Genomic DNA, 17,522 nt, shown 5'->3' with positions numbered 1-17,522 from the left:
TTTTTTTTTTTTTTTTTTTAAGTTTATGTATTTATTTTTTGGGGGGGGGAGGGCACGCACACACAACCAGGGGAGGAGCAGAGACGGAGAGAGAGAATCCTAAGCAGGCCCCGTACCACCTTCAGCACAGAGCCTGGTGCGGGGCTTGATCTCACAAACTCGTGAGGGCTTGACCTGAGCCAAAGCAAAGAATCTGCCGCTTAAACCACTGAGCTCCCCAGGTGCGCCCAGATGCCTCCTTCTGACAGGACCCTTGGATACAGTCTTTGGTAGCTAGTGTCTGTGCTCTCCGGAGCGAGAAGATATTCCAGATTCATTCCTGCCCTAAACCTGAATCATCCATTTCTCCAGTGGGGCCTGGTGCCTTTAACGGGAGCTGGAGGTTCAAGGCTACGATCTGGGCTTTCAGAACTTGCACAGACTTTGTAAGATTTTTATGAACTGTTTGGAGTTGGGAGGGGCCCTGGAGACCATCGCGCATGCCCAGAAAGGAGAGGTGGCCTGTTTAGACACTTAGCTAGGTGATCTCAGCGCTAGGGTAGCAGTGTTCTCCTGATCCCCAGGGTTCCCTCCATCACAGATCCCGGCAGGACGGCCACGTCGCCTCCGAGACCCTGGAGGGCCCATCGGTACCGTCGCTTGTCCCCTTCGGTGCGTTCTAGTCAGGGGAGGAGGTTGTTAACTGAATGTCTGGTTCTGTCCTGGGTGTTGGTCATTAAGAGCCTGGTAAACTGTTGGTGCCTGGCCTGCTTCTGAGGGTGTGGCTGCTCCTCCTCTTCCTTCTTCTTTTTAAAAAAATTTTTTTTTTTTAAATGTTTTATTTATTTCTAGGAGAGCGAGAGAGAGACAGTGTGAGCAGAGGAGGGCCAGAGAGAGAGGGAGTCACAGACCGAAACAGGCTCCAGGCTCTGAGCTGGCAGTCAGCACAGAGCCCGACGCGGGGCTTGAACCCACGAACCGCGAGATCATGACCCAAGCGAAAGTCGGACGCCCAACCGACTAAGCCACCCAGGCGCCCCATCTTTTTAAAAAATTTTTTAATGTTAACTTATTTTTGAGAGACGGAGACAGAATGCGAGCAGGAGAGGAGCAGAGAGAGAGAGAGACAGAACCTGAAGCAGGCTCCAGGCTCTGAGCTGTCAGCACAGAGCCCAGTATGGGGCTCAAACTCATGAGCCTGAGATATCACGACCTGAGCCGAAGTGGGACGCTTAACCGGCTGAGCCAGCCAGGCACCCCCTCTTCCTCCTTTTTTTAACATTTATTTTTGAGAGAGACAGAGCATGAGCAGGGGAGGGGCAGAGAGAGAGGGAGACACAGAATCCGAAGCAGGCCCAGGCTCTGAGCTGTCAGCACAGAGCCCAATGCAGGGCTGGAATTTACGAGCCATCAGATCATGACCCGAGCCAAAGTCGGATGCTTAATCGACTGAGCCGCCCAGGCGCCCCCTCCAGGCGTAGCTTAGAATGTCCACTCCCCAGGTAAGCAGTTTCAAATGCAGGATAGTTAAAAGTTTACATATCCTGAACAACCGTTTTCCTCTTCTTGCAGCTTTTGGAGTATTGCTTTGGGAAATCGCTACCTACGGCATGTCCCCTTACCCAGGAATCGACCTGTCCCAGGTGTACGAGCTGCTAGAGAAAGACTATCGCATGGAGCGCCCGGAAGGCTGCCCAGAGAAGGTCTACGAACTCATGCGAGCGTGTGAGTCTCCCCCAGCCAGTTCTAAACGTTCTGTGCAGGCTTTGTGAGGAATTCCCAGGCAAGAGTCGTTTCCTAAAGTAAAAAAAAGCACTTCCCTTCCTATCTTCATTCACATTCTTCAGAAGCAGCTCATGTACCAGGTGCAGTCACTCAGACCCCCCCCCCCACACCATACACACACACACCATACACATTATTTATATGTAGTATTTATGTGTGTGGCTCTTCCTGTTTTCATGCAAAAATGGGATTGAATGATACCAAACTTTGATTTCTTATTAATAAATACAAATTCTTGGGCCCTACCTTCAAACATTCTGCTGTAGGAGGTAATACTCCAGGTGACATTTACCTGGGTTGGTTTTATTTCGTGTGTGTATGTGTATAAAAGAATTCCCTCAACTTTTTTTGCACACAGCCATATGGCTAATGTGTATTTCACATCCACATTTTGAAGATCCCTTCCTCTCCCCATCCCTGTATTTTTATAGCTATTTAACTTCCCGTTAAATGATTTATTCCTTCCTCTATCCCCCTCTTGATGGGCATTTACTTGTTCCTGTGGGTTTTTTCCCCAATGTTTGTTTATTTTTGAAAGAGACAGAGTGTGAGCGGGGAAGTGGCAGACAGAGAATTCAAAACAGGCTCCAGGCCTCTAGCTGTCAGCACAGAGCCCGATGCGGGGCTCAAACTCATGAACCGCGAGATCATGACCTGAGCCGAAGTCGGATGCTTAACCGACTGAACCATCCAGGCGCCCCGCATGTTTGGTTGATTTACACACGTTTGGCTTTTGCCATCGTCAACAAAGCTGCAAGAAACACCCCCACATACGTTGTGCTGGTAGTTCTGAAAGCTGGACTGCTGGTCCATAGAGCTATTTACGTTCTAAATCTTGTAAGATTTTACCGAATTGTTTTCCGGGAAGTGTGTGTTCCAATTTATATCCCCACCAGCAGCGTAGGAGCGTAATTCTGCATCCTCACCAACACGAGGCTCCGTAATCCTCCATCGGTCCATAATCCCCTCGTTCACCTTGTTTCAATTAGCCTTCCTGTACTGATGAGAACTTCAGACTCTGATAACCCAGGAGTGAGGGTAAAGTGGAAGGCAAGCCACTTGACTCGCTGGCCCTCTGCCCTGGGTAGAGTGGGGCCGGGGAGAAGGTTTATAGATACGCTTTTGCTGTCCCTTCTCTCTAGGGCTTTACAGCCCATATTCTTGTCAGTATCTAGAAGTCTTTTCAGATTCTTAATGTCTGTAGCAGGACACGGTGATGTTCGTCACTTGTCCCAGCAAAAGATGGTTTGCAAGATTTGGGGTGCTTCTTTCACTGAGACTTTCCTTGAGAATTACGACCCCCCCCCCCCACCCCCGCCGGTGATGGGGCCTCATGCTTGCTCTGCCTGCGTCTCGTGTGTGCAGGTTGGCAGTGGACGCCCTCCGACCGGCCCTCCTTTGCTGAAATCCACCAGGCCTTTGAGACCATGTTCCAAGAGTCCAGCATCTCGGATGGTAAAGTGCCCATCCCCGGGGGCGCCTACCGTGGGGTGAGAGGTTGGGATGGAAGGGACGGCAGGCAGGGCCCCAGCCCTTGCCCTCTGGTTCAGCTCCCGCTAGAGGAGCCCCAGGCCAGCAAGGTCTCCCGAGACCAGAGAGCTGGGCAGAGGTGCGGGGCCTGGCACTGGCTCACGGCCAGGCGCCGTTCTGGAAAGTACCGAGTGCAGTTTCCTCGGCCTCTGTGTCTCTTTTTTCTGTAACTGCGCGCGGGTGACCGCTCTTGCCCGAGAAGAGAAGGGGCACCAGCGCACCAAACCGACGCCGTTACTAATGGCTGCTGATTTCTGTTCTTGTTTTCGGCGGCTCTCAGAGGTGGAAAAGGAGCTGGGGAAGAAAGGCGTGCGAGGGGCCGCAGGGACTTTGCTGCAGGCCCCAGAGCTGCCCACCAAGACGAGGACGTCCAGGAGAGCCGCGGAGCACAGAGAGCCCGCCGACGCGGCCGAGGCGCCCCACTCCAGGGGCCCGGGAGAGACCGGTACGTGCCCCGGCCCAGGGGGGCCGCAGCGTAGGCGGGGGGGCAGGCTGAGTCCTCGTCGCCCGTCCAGCTTTGGAAGGAGGAAGGCTCTGCTCTCGCCCGCAGCCCGCCCTCCTCCTGGGAATCCGCAGGAACCGCGGGCGTCGGTGGGGAGCCTGGTCAGGTAGGCGCCGGTGCCCATGAGACCGACGGGCAGGACAGACCCTCCTCCGCGCGTGTCGTTCGCGGCGCTTGGGGCTCTCGCAGCACAGACGCCGCCGGTAAACATGGAGCCGGGCGGAGAGCAGCCTGCTGTGGAAGCGGGTATGAAAAGCGCCCTGGAACGGACCGAGGAGGGGGACGCCCGCGGCACAGCCCGGTCCCCACCTGCCGTTCCCAAGACAAGCGAGGGGGGTGGGGTGGTGCGGGGTCTCAGGATGCTCCCAGGAGCGCAGCTCGCAGACAGGGACCTGGTGGCCCTGGGCGCCGTGCTCTCCTCTGAGTTGGGCCTCTTTGGTGGAGCACTCGCCTCCCCCCCCCCACCGCCGAACCTCAGAAATCTGGCCTCATAGAGGCTCCTCAGGGATGCTCTGATAGACCACAGACTGAGCACGTGCGAGGGGGCACGACAGAGCCCGAATTAGGGGGTGCTGAGCCGTAGCAGGATCTGCTGTCCCAGGATTCCCCCCCATTTTTTTTTAAATGTTTTATTTATTTTTGAGAGAGAGAGAGAGAGAGACAGAGCATGAGCAGAGGAGGGTCAGAGAGAGGGGGAGACACAGAATCCATGAAGCAGGCTCCAGGTTCTGAGCTGTCAGCACAGAGCCCAATGTGGGGCTTGAACCTGTGAACCACGAGATCATGACCTGAGCCGAAGTCGGACGCCCCACTGACTGAGCCCCCGAGGCGCCCCTCCTCAATTTATTTTATTGTAGGCCCATGTTAGTGGGAAAAAAAAAGCAGAAAACAAAAGTTAGATGGGAAGCATAAGCGTACATGTGTCCTGCTGTTCAAATAACGTCTAATTTAAAATATACCAAAAACTTACGCTTTTAGGAAGTTTACATAAGAAAATAAGTCGGTAGTGTTTTTCCTTCCGCACCCCTGATTCGCCCTGCTCGCCCACGTGGAGGCCGCGGCACACGGACCAGTTGTCATGATTTCGGACAGCTGAGCGGTGGGAACAGGGAGAGGCCACCGTGGGAACTCGAGGCTTATCAGAAGCCCGATGTCAGGCCGTCCTGTTCGTTTCTGGCCGTCGGGGTTCACGTGAGGGGCCTGTGAGGGGGAGGGTCAGCTCATGCGACGGGGCCGCAGGGAGTTCGTTAGAATCTCACTTCCTCTGCCTTTCGCTGGATGAAGGTTGGGGGAGGGCCTTGGGCTCCCCGGGGTCAGGCGTCCTGCGTGCCCCCTGTTGCCCCGAGAGGCGTCCCCTGTGCAGACCGCTCTCCTCACAGCCGCCCCCTGAGGGAGACTCCCGTCATTCACTGGCCGCAAGCTTGGCAGCGCTGGAAAGATTTCTTAGGAGCTTATTATTCATAGATAAAGAATGTCCACTTAAACATTCGTAAAGGTCAGTCCTTGTTTGCCGAGCGTAATAGCCCATTGTCACGGCGCTGAGTCGCCCGTCCTTTCAGACCCCACCTCCTGGGAACCTCATTGGCAGGTCCGAAAGGCACAGCACCTGACCCACTGCTCGGTCTTGTCGTGGGTTTCACACAGCAGATGGGGTACTGGGCGGGGGGGGGGCTCTGTGCTGTAAAGGAAGCCTCAGTGCAGGGGTGAGGGGCCAGGGTGCTGCAGCTTTCTGTGCTGCTGTCCTCAAGGAAAGAAACCTGTGCTCTGCCTGATAATAATGGTAACAGCAGAGGTGATGGTGGGCCACTCCATATCAGAAGCTGGGACAGAGTTGCCCTTCACGTTGCATTGTGCTCACACAACCACGCTGCAGGAGGGTTTTCATTTCTCTTTTTAGCTTTGGGTCGCCTGGGTGGCTCAGTCGGTTAAGCATTTCTCTTTTTAGCTTTCGCTTCTTTATTTTGAGAGAGCTTGAGCAGGGGGGACAGGCGGGGCTGGGGGGAGACCAAGAATCCCAAGTAGGCTTCCTGCTGTCCGCACAGAGCCCGACGTGGGGCTCGATCTCACAAAACACGAGATGGTGACCTGAGCCCAAATCAAGAGTCGGACGCGTGACCGACTGAGCCGCCTTGGTGCCTCGCCTGCGGGTGGGTTTTGGTCTCCATTCCGTAGGTGAGAACGCTGAGGGCGTGTGGAGAGACCTTGCGGCCGGGCGTGTTAGCGGAGCTGGTGCTCACACACGTAGGCTGGTCCGAGCCCCGACTCAGGGCCGCTCCTCTGGGGAGCCGGTGGCCAGCCCTGGGCTCCCCCGCCAAGGAGCCTCCGCTCTGACGTTGTTCGACTCTTCCCACTGTGTGTTTCAGATCCTCTGGACCACGAGCCGCCTGTGTCCCCGCTGCTCCCTCGGAAAGAACGGGGTCCCCAGGACGGCGGCCTGAACGAGGACGAACGCCTTCTCCCCAAAGACAAGAAGACCAACTTGTTCAGTGCCTTGATCAAGAAGAAGAAGAAAACGGCCCCGACGCCCCCGAAACGCAGCAGCTCCTTCCGGGAGATGGACGGCCAGCCCGAGCGCAAGGGGCCCGGCGAGGACGAGGGCCGAGAAAGCAGCAACGGGGCGCCGGCGCTCGCACCCTCGGACGCAGCCGAGCCAGCCAAGGCCCCGAAGCCCGGCGGCGGGGCCGGCATCCCCAACGGAGCCTTCCGGGAGTCGGGGGGCGCGGGCTTCCGGTCTCCCCACCTGTGGAAAAAGTCCAGCACACTGACCAGCAGCCGCCTGGCCGCCGGCGAGGAGGAGGGCGGCTGCGGCTCCGGCAAGCGCTTCCTGAGGTCCTGCTCTGCCTCCTGCGTCCCCCACGGGGCCAGGGACACGGAGTGGAGGTCCGTCACGCTGCCTCGGGACCTGCAGTCCACGGGCAGGCAGTTCGACGCGTCCACGTTCGGGGGCCGCAAGAGCGAGAAGCCGGCCCTGCCTCGGAAGCGGGCCGGCGAGAGCAGGTCCGACCAGGCGGCCAGAGGCGCGGTGACGCCCCCACCCCGGCTGCCAAAGAAGCCCGAGGAGGCAGCTGACGAGGTCTTCCGAGACACGGGCGAGTCCAGCCCGGGCTCCAGCCCCCCGAGCCTGACCCCAAAACTCCTCCGCCGGCAGGGCACGGGGGCTCCTCCCGCCGGCCTTCCCCACAGGGACGAGGCTGCCAAGTCCAGTGCCTTGGGGACACCTGCCGCCGCCGAGCCAGTGCCCCCCGCCGGCAGAGCCGGGCCGGCTGCGGCCGGAGGGACCGCCAGAGCGCCCGCCGAGGAGCCCAGGGCGCGGAGGCACAAGCCTTCCTCCGAGTCCCCGGGGAGAGACAAGGCGAAACTGGCCAAGCTCAAACCTGCCCCGCCGCCCCCGCCGCCGGCCTCCGTGGGGAAAGCCGGGAAGCCCGCGCACAGCCCGACCCAGGAAGCGGCCAGTGAGGCCGGCGCCGGCGGGAAGGCCAAGGCCGCGGCTGTGGTCGCGGATGCCGTGAACAGTGACGCTGTTAAGGCCGGCCCGCTGGGAGAGGGCATCAAAAAGCCCGGGCTCCCGTCCGTGCCAAAGCCACAGTCGTCCGGCAAGCCCGCGGGGGCGCCGGCCGGCGCGGCTCCCGCCCCCGCCCCCTCCACGGTGCCGTCCGCGTCCTCCGCGCTGGCCGGGGACCCGCCAGCCTCCACGCCCTTCATCCCTCTCATATCGACGCGCGTGTCTCTCCGGAAAACGCGGCAGCCTCCGGAGCGGATCGCCAGCGGCACCATCACCAAGGGCGTGGTCCTGGACGGCACCGAGGCCCTGTGCCTGGCCATCTCCAGGAACTCCGAGCAGATGGCCAGCCACAGCGCCGTGCTGGAAGCCGGCAAAAACCTGTACACGTTCTGCGTGAGCTATGTGGATTCCATCCAGCAAATGAGGAACAAATTCGCCTTCCGCGAGGCCATCAACAAACTAGAGAACAACCTCCGCGAGCTGCAGATCTGCCCGGCGTCAGCGTGGAGCGGCCCGGCCGCCACGCAGGACTTCAGCAAACTCCTCAGCTCCGTGAAGGAGATCAGCGACATCGTGCAGAGGTAGCAGGAGCCGGCCGCCAGGCCAGCCGGAGCCGCCCACGGCGTGTCAAGCCCACCCCCCCCAGCCTGCCCCCCGCCTGCGTCGGACCCCGGACCAGGGAGTTGGGCCCTTGGCCCGGGAGCACCCCGCCACGCCGCGCGGAGCCGAGGGCCGCCGCGGACCGCAGCCCACTACCTATGTGTTTGCAGCTGTCCCTCACCGCCCCCCGCCCTCAGCCCCGGGCTCCCCGAGGCGCCTCTGTCCCGAGTTCTATCTGTGGAGTCCCTGCTCGTTGGACTGCTCTCGGCCCGCCAGCCTCTTCCCCACAATGGGCTCCAGGACTGAGCCCTTCCAGCCACGTTTCCTCTTCGCTGGTCTTTTCTGGAGGCCCTCCCCCGGGTACGCCTTCTCCTCCCCCGAGAACAAGCGCCCAGAACAGGAGCCTGGTCACCAAGGCCCTGGGAGCTGTCGGCCGCGCTCCCCCCGCGGAGGGGACCTGCACGCTCCTCCTACGGTGCTCGCCCCGCCCCCGCACCGAAGACCCTTTTCCAGAACTCCATCCTGGGAGGCGCTTGCCAGCTGGGCGCTCTGCCCTCCCTGGCCCTCACGTGAAGGACAGCTCTCGTTTTGGGGGCTGAACCGGGGTGCTGAAGCCAACCGGCCCTTGGGTGCTTGCTGTCTGGTGGCCGGTGGTGCCCGTCCTGGAGGAAAAGCTTGAGTCCTAAGGGTAGCAGGGTCAGGGGAGGGAGGGGGGGTGGCTGGGGGAGCCCCAGACAGCCCCGGGGCTGGGCCCAGCCTGCCTTCGTTTCGGGCTTCCAGGTGCCCGGAAAAGGCACTCGGTCTTTATTTCTGACCGATCTCACCCTCCCTCCCCTGTGCTCGTCTGAGACCAGGGAGGTTCGTGCAGAGCTCTTTCCTGTGTGACAACAGGCTTTAGTTTTCTGGAGCATTTCACAGCTCTGAGCTCAGCGCAGTCGCCTCCGGCACACGAGGACCGGCCCCCAGTGCACGGGAGGAGAGGGGACTGTGGTGCCAGCGCCCCACCCGTTGCTGGCTGTGCACTGCGAGGCAAGTGTCCTTTTGAATCACCGTGAGCAGCACTTAGCCCACCGTTTCTGTGGGGGCATCAGGGATGGAGAAAACCACAACCGGATGAAGCCCCAGAGACTCTCCAGGCTGCCCAGGCCGCCTTGACCTTGACCTAGAGCCGCTGCTCAAGGAGGGGGCAGGCACCTGCCTGGGCCTCCTGCCGGGCCCTGGCGGGACCTCCTTCCACACGCCCTGGTGACGGTGACCTTGCACGGGGCCCATTTTTATGCTCGTCGCCCAAACTTGTATTTTATTTCTCTGGTAGAGATGGCTTCCAACGGATCCACTTAACGCCGTCCTCGACAGCTGGGCATCTCTTTGCCCCCTCCCCCCCTCCAGACATCTGTGTCACACAGACTTGGAGGGAGGGGCTAGAACACCACCAGCGGCCTTGCAGACAAAGCAGAACCGACCCCACCCAGGTCCCCTCGAGTTCCCGCCTCCGAGGTACTGGTTTCTCTTTGTTCACGCGACATGCCACTGTATCTCGCATTTATACCTTCGTATTACACTCTTTTATAGACTTGCTCTTTTATAAAAGACGTGTAAATAGTTTTCCACTACTCTTCCTTCTCCAATGCTTATGGTGTCTTTTTTTTTTTTTTTTTTTGATCCAGTACATTCTCTGTATATGACTCTGTTTTTTGAAGTCACATCTCCCCGTAGTATTTTTTAAATAAATGTTTACAGCATTAGAACTCGGGCAGGTGGGTCTGGTGTGTCATTTTCCCGTCCCCCAGCCCCCGAGCTGTGGCGTGCGTGTGGGAGGGAGGGAGTCCTCGGGGGCCGGGGGGCTCCGTGGTGGGTTTTACAGCCTGCGTCCCGCGTCTTCCTCGGCCCGTCCACAGCAGTTGCCCTGCCCTGGCCCCGGGCCCTTCTGGTGCCCTTGACGCGGATCCGGCGGCAGCCCTGGGAGTGAGCTCTGCCACCAGATGGGGGGGAAGGGGAGCCCAAGGGTGGCCCCCGCTGTCAGGCCGTCACAGCATTGTTGACTCAGGGATGGGGTGCGTCCAGGCTCCGGCGCCTCCACAGGTGCCCCCTCTCCTGTGCCTGTGAACCCGCCCCGTCTCCCGGCGGCCCCCGAGGCGCTCCTTGCTCGCCGCGGCCCCCACGCCCTGTGTCTTATTTCTCTCTGTGCATGAGGAGGGCAGCAGGGCTGGAAATGCCACCTGGGGCATGTGGCCTCTCCCAGCCCCCCTCCCCTCCCCATCGAGGGGACCTAGGGGACCCGGGAGGGGGGCGCCTGCGGCCGTTTCCTCGTCTTGGCCTCCATTTAACGCCAGCTGACAGCTTGGAAATTGGCAGTCGGGGAAGTAAGTGGCGCTGTCTGGTAATGATACTTATTAAGCCAGCAGACTTGTCAGAGGACACGGTCCTGCTCACCGGAGCGTGTGGAAGGCCACGCTTGAGCGGATGGGAGAGGAGGCCCCCGGGCGGTGAGGCCTGGCGGGGCCTTGGGGTGTGCTCACACCCAGGGGGCTGCCAGACCCCCTCCCTCGTTTCACGGAGGCCCGGGCCACGCTCTGCCCGTGGCTCGGCCGTAACTGGGCACCAGATCTCCCCAGTCAGATAAGCCTTCCTAGAGTGACAGCTCTCAGGTGACTTGCAGTGGCGGCCATGACCACCGACGGCCTCTCCCTCCAGGCCGGACGCGAGCCTGCCCCAAGGCGTCCCCTCCGAGCACGTTATCCCATTTTCTTGACGCCCAGCACTGAGGCTGCCACTGGTCATGGCTCTCACGTGGTGTCACATGCCAGTCACCGTGGCGGCCGTGCTGGGGCAAGTATGGGTCTTCTCTCAAATAAGAGCCTTCCGTGCGTCACCTGGGCTTCAGAAACTGACTTGGGTCCAGCCGCTCCGGGACAGTGGGTCAGGTCACAGAGCCCCTTGGGAACTTGGCGCACCTGGATCGAGCCGCCGAAGACGCCTGCGTGTGAGCACACGCTTGTCGGGTAATTTCAAGGCCTGGCCTCCAGGTCCAGAGCCAAGGAGCACCCAAGGGTCGAGCCTGCCAGAAGGGCCAGCGGCCGCTGTTGATAGTTACCACAAACTACCTGCCCAAGTGGCAAAGTGAGGATCTTGGGAAGAGCTCCTCAGCCTGAGAACCTTCCATCGGCACAGAGGAGCAAACGTGCCGTGTTGAGGAGGCGGGACGCCCCGCACGGTGGAGACGGCGCCTCGGCCACGATACCATCTGTACGCGAGTCTCGCGAATGTAAGGTTGAGCCGAAGCAGCCAGACACGCAGTGGTGATGCCAGAAGCTTCCACGTGTTGACTGCCACGCAGCTCATCTGTGGTTTGGTGCTGGAAGTCAGGACGGAGGGTCGAGCCGGGTTGGGGTGCAGGGGAGCCCGGTGGGGGCGGATAACGCCGTGTTTCTCAGCCCAGGTCGCGCCAGCTGACAGGGGTGTTGCTTGGTGAAAACGCACTGAACTGTGCGCTCAGCACGGAGCTCCTTCTCCACATGCATCATGTTCCAGTCGGGGAGTTTTCTTAACATCACAGGCCACACGTGGGCCTTTGCAGCCACTACAGCCAGGCTGTGCGTCACCACGTGAAACCCTCTCTCTCTCTTTTTTTTTTTTTTAGCAAAGGAGATTCTGTCACTATCATCATTTGACATGTGAGAAAGTCGAGGCTCAGAGATGTGAAGCAGCTTGCCCAGGATCACACAGCATGTGCTGCTGTCCCGTGCTGGACTAACCGACAGTGTAGACGGCCCCAGCATGACCAGCAGGGAGCTCTGTGCTCCGGAGCCAGGCCCCTCCTCCCTCTGTCGTGGAAGGAAAGTCGAGAACTGCAGGCAGCCCAGCTTCTCCGGCGTCAGGGGTTGACACAGGAGGCATTCCCAAACCGAGTGTCCGGGGAATCCACTTCCGCGTGTTGCCTTGGCGCGGGACCCGTCGGGTGGGACAGGACTGACAGCTGTGGTGTCTCTGTCATGCCTGCCCGCGCCCCTGACGGCCACCCACCCAACGTCATGGGCAGGGCCCCGGCTCCCTGCCCGGGGACAAAAGCACCTTATGTGAGTTGGGGATTTCAGGGGCCGCGCAGTCTCTCCCGTCCTGGGCAAAGTTAGGACAAGGTGGCTCCGCCCTGACCTCAGCAGCCGCTGGATGGCCCGCTGCCCCACCAGCCTCCTTCCTCCTTAAACGTTTTTATTACTGTTTCAGACACGTGCAAAGTACAGACAAAAATACTCCCCATCCAGTTTTTAGCGAAACGCCGTTAGATCCGCAGCCCAAGAGGAAGGCTGTTTCTGCGCGTCTTGCGTAAATGCGCCATAAGGACGCAGGCAGGTGCCTAGGCTGGAGCGGCCGCGCCCTCACGCCCGCTAGAGCAAACCCGCACTGCTCGCGGGAGCGGACTCTGCCTGCAAAGTCAGTGTTTTCCAGAGCCTCCCCTTCACTAATCTGGAGAGAGATCGTCCCCACCAAGGAGGACGAGGGGGTGGCTGGCGTAAGAGGCCCCCACATCTCCACCAAGCTGGGGGGTTGGGGGTAGAGCGAGGGGCGGGGAGCCGGAGCGGTGATGGCACCGGATGCACCGGGAGTGGATTGAACAGAGCAATCCCTTAACAGTTGGGTCGTTGAGATTTTCAGGGCTATTGAGCTCTAACTTACAAGGAACTGGAAAGAAGACCTTTGTGGCTGATCGTCGTTGAACAATGAAAGTAATGACAGGACATCCACTCCCCCCGCTCCTGTATCTCCGGTTTCTCTGAGGTTAATCTCCTCCCACTGAATTAGAAACCAGCCAGTATGTTCCCAAAGTGTAAGCACACGCAGGTGACTGTGCTCGGCCTGGGTGACCTCCAGGCTCCTGCACTTAGTGACCACGGGGGTGGCTCCTTTTATTCTCAGAGCGGAAACTGGCAAGCGAGGGTCACCAGGGGACCCTGCCCTTGGCCTTTGGTCTGTCCTGTGTCACCTGCTTTTCCACAAGCACGTTCTCTGGCTTCTCTGCACATGTGAATGAGCGAAGGGAGCTTACCGCCCCTCCCCCCCCCAATAAAGCAGAAATGGGGCAAGACCGGGGTGAGAACCCGGGCTGGGACTGCCCGTCCTTCACGTGGCCGCCCTGTGCTGTCTGTCCTCAGCTCCAGAGCTGTCCGTGGACACGCTGGGACTCGTTCTCCTGAGGTTTGCCCTCTGTGGCTCCAGGGCTGAGTGTTCGCCTCCTTTTACCAACAGACGAAGACCCCAGGGTGTGTTCCATCCCCCCCCCCAACTGTCACATTCGCAGGAGGCCACAGAGGACATGCTGTGCCCCCCAGACTCCATGTGGCTGTCTGGCCCCTGTCCCGGCTACGTGTGCCCAGGCGGCGGGAAGAAGCCGCTAGGAGCTTCCGGAGAAGGCAGCTCCCTTCAACGCAAGTGATGTTTTGGATTCCTGCGTGCTTGTCCCATCCTGCCACCCGGTTTCAGTCAGCCTGGCTCTTTGGTGGCTCAGATCTGTCACCCCGTAATGAAGTGGCTTTCTGGCTGCCACGGATTGAGAGCTGCTGCTGGGGAATCTCAGTCACTAATAGAACGGAAAACACTTGTGAAACGCTCCGAGGTGCCAAGCTGGGCCCAGCCCAGTGTGGTTCTAAAAGGCTAATAAAACTCCACCAATTAATTGTGACAGCTCAATGGAAAATTATTCAGTTGTGAACAGGGCCGAGCTGCAGCTCCGGAGGAGGAGGGGAGGTGTTGCCATAGTGACATCAATCCAGGTTCTCATCTCCGCGGTCGAAGCCAGCCCGGGAGCGAGCGGCTTCACGCCACCGCGCCTGACACGGGATGGGAGAGGGACGCAGCACAGCATTTGAAAGAGCCGCCGTGCCTCGCCCCGGGCCTGCGGCCACTCCAGGCTGAGCGCCGGCCTCCCCTGGGGTGGACAACCTGTTCTCGGAATGCTCTCGGCTTTGAGAAAGCCTGGGGAGAAGCAGTCAAGTGCAGCTGGAAAACACACCTAGTGCTGTGTTTCCCCCACCTTTGACCGTCGGTGTCTTACCAGCTGCCAATTAAGGGGCTGCTAGGACAGGTGTGGAGATCCGCACCACCGTTTCCATCTCCCCAGAGTTCAGGCACTCGCAGCTCCGGAAAAACCCAAATTCCTGGGGCACAGAGGACCCGGAGGCAAGAGCCGGGTGAGCGACGCTTCCCATTCCGGTTCTGCAGCTAACAAGTTTTATTTCCAAAGAGACACACAGCGCGTTCACATTCTGAGCGTTTGAGATGCAGCCTTGCCAGAGCACAAATGCATCCTGCCCCGTTCGTCTGCCACTCGACTCTGGGCGTGGCACACTGTGCCACCCGAGGACGGGAGGGGAGGGAGGTGCAGCCGGGGGTCCGAATGACATCTCGACAGCACGGAGGGGCTCGTGTGTTCATGGGACAGAGAGCAAGATTGTTTTTATTTTTAACTTTCAGACCCGAACTCCGCAGCGGGTGGAACGCACTCTCACGGCCGCACGATGGACGTCGGTTCCAGACGGCCCCGCGGAGACTGTCAAAACTTCGATGACCCCACTGCCGTCACCGCCAGCCCACCTCCCTTCAGCCCACCCAGCTCTCTGCCTGTTCATATTCATGGCCCGACAGCGCCCGGCCGCCAGGCCGCCAGCCGCCGCTGGGCCAGGGGACCGCTGAGACCCGGCCGCCCGGGAAGGGGACTGGAATGGACGCTGGGCTGGAGCTACATCAGGGCAGCGCCGCCTCCTCCACCGGGACGCGGCTCGCTTTGGGTCACCTCCCTTCTGAATACCATCCAGGTTTTTGCCTGAGCCGAGTCGGAAATCAAAAGGATGCACCCACCTAAGCGATCCTACTGCTAAGAACTCATTTTAATAATCCCCGCACCTTCTCAGTATCCTGGCCTTTGGGGCTCAAGGAGAAGACGGGGCGGGTGGGGGGCTGGTGGAGGCAGTAGTGGGGAGGGTCCACGGAGAAGCCCTTTCCAGGCTGCTCTGACCCTGACCCCTTCACCGCCGGCCGAAGCGGAAGCTGAAGCCGCCTTTCTTCCTGCTGTAGCCGCTGAGCTCCTCGGCCAGGGTCCCCAGCGGGCCTCCGGCCTTGTCGCCGTCCGCCAGGAGGAAGCCGGTCGCCTCGCTGCCGTCGTCCTGCCTCCCAAACCGGACGCTGAAGCCGGCGCGCCGCCTGCCAGACATCTGCAGCTCCTTGGCCATGACCAGCAGGCCGCGTGGGTGCGGAGCCCTCGGCCACCGGGAGGAGCCCCGTGGGAGGGGGACCCGGTGTCCGCCGGGCAGGGGGCCCCCGCTCATTTCGCCAGTGACGCCACGTGGCGTGGCCAGGGGCTCTTCTGGGCCCAGCAGAGGAAGGCAGGCGCCCAGCGGCAGGAGGAGCAGGCAGTAAGGGCTCACCATCTGGGCCGGAGGGAAGAGAGGAGCAGGTTAGCGGCTGTGCGCGTGGGCCTTGCCTGACAACCTGTCAGTACCTCCCGGGGCCCGGGCAGCCATCAAAGGCCGGTGGCTCCGCCGAGCCCAACTCACAAGCAGCTTGAGGAAGTGTCACCGTGCCGGGGGACCGGGCCTTGATTTTCTTAGCAGGCTCAGGAGCTCACCGCACCAATTAGGCTGAGTCTCCTCTCCCGTGGTCCCCTGCATCTGACACCTTGGCAGCTTAGCATTCGGGTAACCCCCCGCTGCTGGGACAGCTTATGGGGGTGGGGGGCCCGCAGCCCCCCTGAGTGCCGCACAAACTTGGGCTCAGTCTCCTTGTATTACAGTCATTGACTCTTGGCCCACGTCATCTCAGAGCCACAGGGTAGGGAACGAATAACATCAGTCTCTCTTCATTTTCAACTTGGTAATAAATGGGTCGAGCTAAGCTGCCGGGTAGCTCGGACACTCAGTGGCCCTTTAGCTCAGAAACGAATTGCTCCCGGAAGCTTGAACGGGTTTGGTGTTCGTGGCCTAACTTGGACATCCACCCGGGGAGGTGGACGTGGCTGGGTGGGCAATGATCCCTACAGCGCCTCCCCAACCCAACCCTCCCCCCACCGTCCACATGCCAGGCCTGGAGCTAACGCCCGTGAGCCCCGTCTGCGTGACCAACCACTGCAGGCAATCCTCACGGTAAGCGTGTTTTCAGACAAGACAGTCAGGAAGGCCAAGAGCCTGGGCCGCAGCTAGGAAGCAGAAGCCCTGAGATTCATGATTCTAATGGCCAGACAGCTTCTGGGTGCGCTGGGCACGTGGGCAGTGCTCTGTGTTCCTTTCCGTCCGGTACCACCCTCACCGCCCTCCCGCGAGAGGGTCTCACCCCCTTTGACGGAAGGGGCCGTGCTCAAACAGGTGACGTGCCCAAGACCTCACGGCTGTATAAAGTGACAGGGCCGGGATGCAAGCCCAGGTCTCACTAACTCAGAACTCAGTAACTTAGTCCATGGGGGGATTTGAAACAGAAATCGAGCTTCCCAAAATGCCCCTGCTTCGCCAGTAATTGCTCATTCCCTCCTAAAGGAAGCCTTCCTGGTAACGACCATAGTGAGTCGGAGCTGGCCGGTCCTCTGAGGAGAGCCGAGGCTGGAAGAAAGAGCTGGTTCTGGAGAAGAGGCACAGGCTCCCCGGAGCTCTTTCCAGAAATGGCTCCCTTGAAGACATTTCAAAGGGAACTCAGCCAGAAAGCTTTGAAAAAGTCATAAAAGCAGCCCTCCTCTCTACCCAGATCCAGCCCTCCTAACTTCCATCATCTTGTCCCCGGGAGCTGAAGCCAAGGCTCACCTCCATCAGGGCCCGGGCGGAGTGGGGGGCTCTCCACAAGCCAGGTGGCCTCTCCCCGCAGAGAGTGGCTGGGATCCCACCTGGGGCGGGGGAGGGGGGCGCCACTCTGCCTGGGGATGGCCTCTGGGTCTCCAGAAAGGGCACATCGATGCATAGAAGGAAGTGGCCCGTCTCCCCTTGGGGGAGGGGGGTCGTGGACCCCTTTGAGAACAATGGTGGGAGTTTGGGACACCCACGCCTGAAAATGGGCCCCAGCGCAAGTCGGGACTTCAGTCCTCGACATTGAGGACGTGGCAGGAAGCGCACCGGGTGGAGCTGGAGCCAGAGCCGGAGACTGTGCCCCAGGGCCGGGGCGGGGTGGGGGGGCAGCTGAGGTCAATCTCTGGGCTGTCAGAGGTCACCTCCTCCCTGCTCAGCTCCTGACCTGCAGGAGGGGTGTAGTGAGCAGGGCTCCCGCTAGGGATGGAGCGGCCATGTACTCACCGTGCTGGGGGCCCGCTCCCCGGGAGGGCTGAGGGCAGGGCGCCTCTGGGCTCTTGTCTGGGAGCTGTGGCTCCAGGCTTCTCCTGCTTTATATAGGGCCCCCCCCCCCCCTCGCCTCCGGGTGGACTTGCTGCCCTGCCGTCTGATTGCCGCACATTCCTGACCCTGGGATTCCATTGGGGACGCTGGTGGTGAAGGAGGGGGCTGTGCTGCCTGCCTCGATTAAGGACCCGACACAGACAGGATGTGGTCGGGTGGGAGGAGCAGAGGGGGCAGCAGCATTAGCTGGGATTCGCGGGCGCAGCCCCTCAAGTCCCTTGGAAGAGGGGTGAATGGCACACCCGCCCTGAATCCTAACGGT

At 60.3% G+C, this 17,522-nt stretch overlaps 2 protein-coding genes across 3 annotated transcripts in view; one reads left to right on the top strand and one right to left on the bottom strand.

Moving 5' to 3' along the window:
- Nucleotides 1-9,651, top strand: part of ABL1 (ABL proto-oncogene 1, non-receptor tyrosine kinase) — a 140,153-nt gene extending 130,502 nt beyond the window's left edge. For both annotated transcript variants that reach the window (XM_039229623.1, XM_039229624.1), the window contains exons 8-11: nt 1,552-1,704; nt 3,130-3,219; nt 3,575-3,739; nt 6,160-9,651. In XM_039229623.1, the coding sequence (XP_039085554.1) occupies nt 1,552-1,704; nt 3,130-3,219; nt 3,575-3,739; nt 6,160-7,883 (2,132 nt within the window). In that variant the 3' untranslated portion in view covers nt 7,884-9,651. The remainder of the gene's footprint in view (nt 1-1,551; nt 1,705-3,129; nt 3,220-3,574; nt 3,740-6,159) is intronic.
- A 4,478-nt stretch (nt 9,652-14,129) lies between these two features.
- LOC120230082 (pyroglutamylated RFamide peptide) lies at nt 14,130-17,403 on the bottom strand. The gene is made up of 2 exons (XM_039229466.1): nt 17,162-17,403; nt 14,130-15,319 (listed from the first exon to the last, which is right to left on the bottom strand). The coding sequence occupies exons 1-2, from the start codon at nt 17,336-17,338 to the stop codon at nt 14,918-14,920; spliced, it is 579 nt and encodes a 192-aa protein (XP_039085397.1). The 5' UTR covers nt 17,339-17,403; the 3' UTR covers nt 14,130-14,917.
- Between the last annotated feature and the right edge of the window lie 119 nt (nt 17,404-17,522).

Source organism: Hyaena hyaena, unplaced genomic scaffold, assembly GCF_003009895.1.
Source record: "Hyaena hyaena isolate Hyena2069 unplaced genomic scaffold, ASM300989v1 scaffold_38, whole genome shotgun sequence".
In the NCBI taxonomy this organism is placed as follows: Eukaryota; Metazoa; Chordata; class Mammalia; order Carnivora; family Hyaenidae; genus Hyaena; species Hyaena hyaena.
Note: the sequence above shows the minus strand (reverse complement) of the source record. Positions and strands in the feature narration are given on the sequence as shown.

Excerpts from the sequence above, each read along its gene's own strand:
- LOC120230082 (XM_039229466.1), bottom strand. The coding sequence starts at position 17,338 with ATGGAATCCCAGGGTCAGGAATGTGCGGCAATCAGACGGCAGGGCAGC. Across the intron at positions 15,320-17,161 it reads GGGAGCGGGCCCCCAGCACG|ATGGTGAGCCCTTACTGCCT; the intron begins GTGAGTACATGG and ends CCTCCGGCCCAG.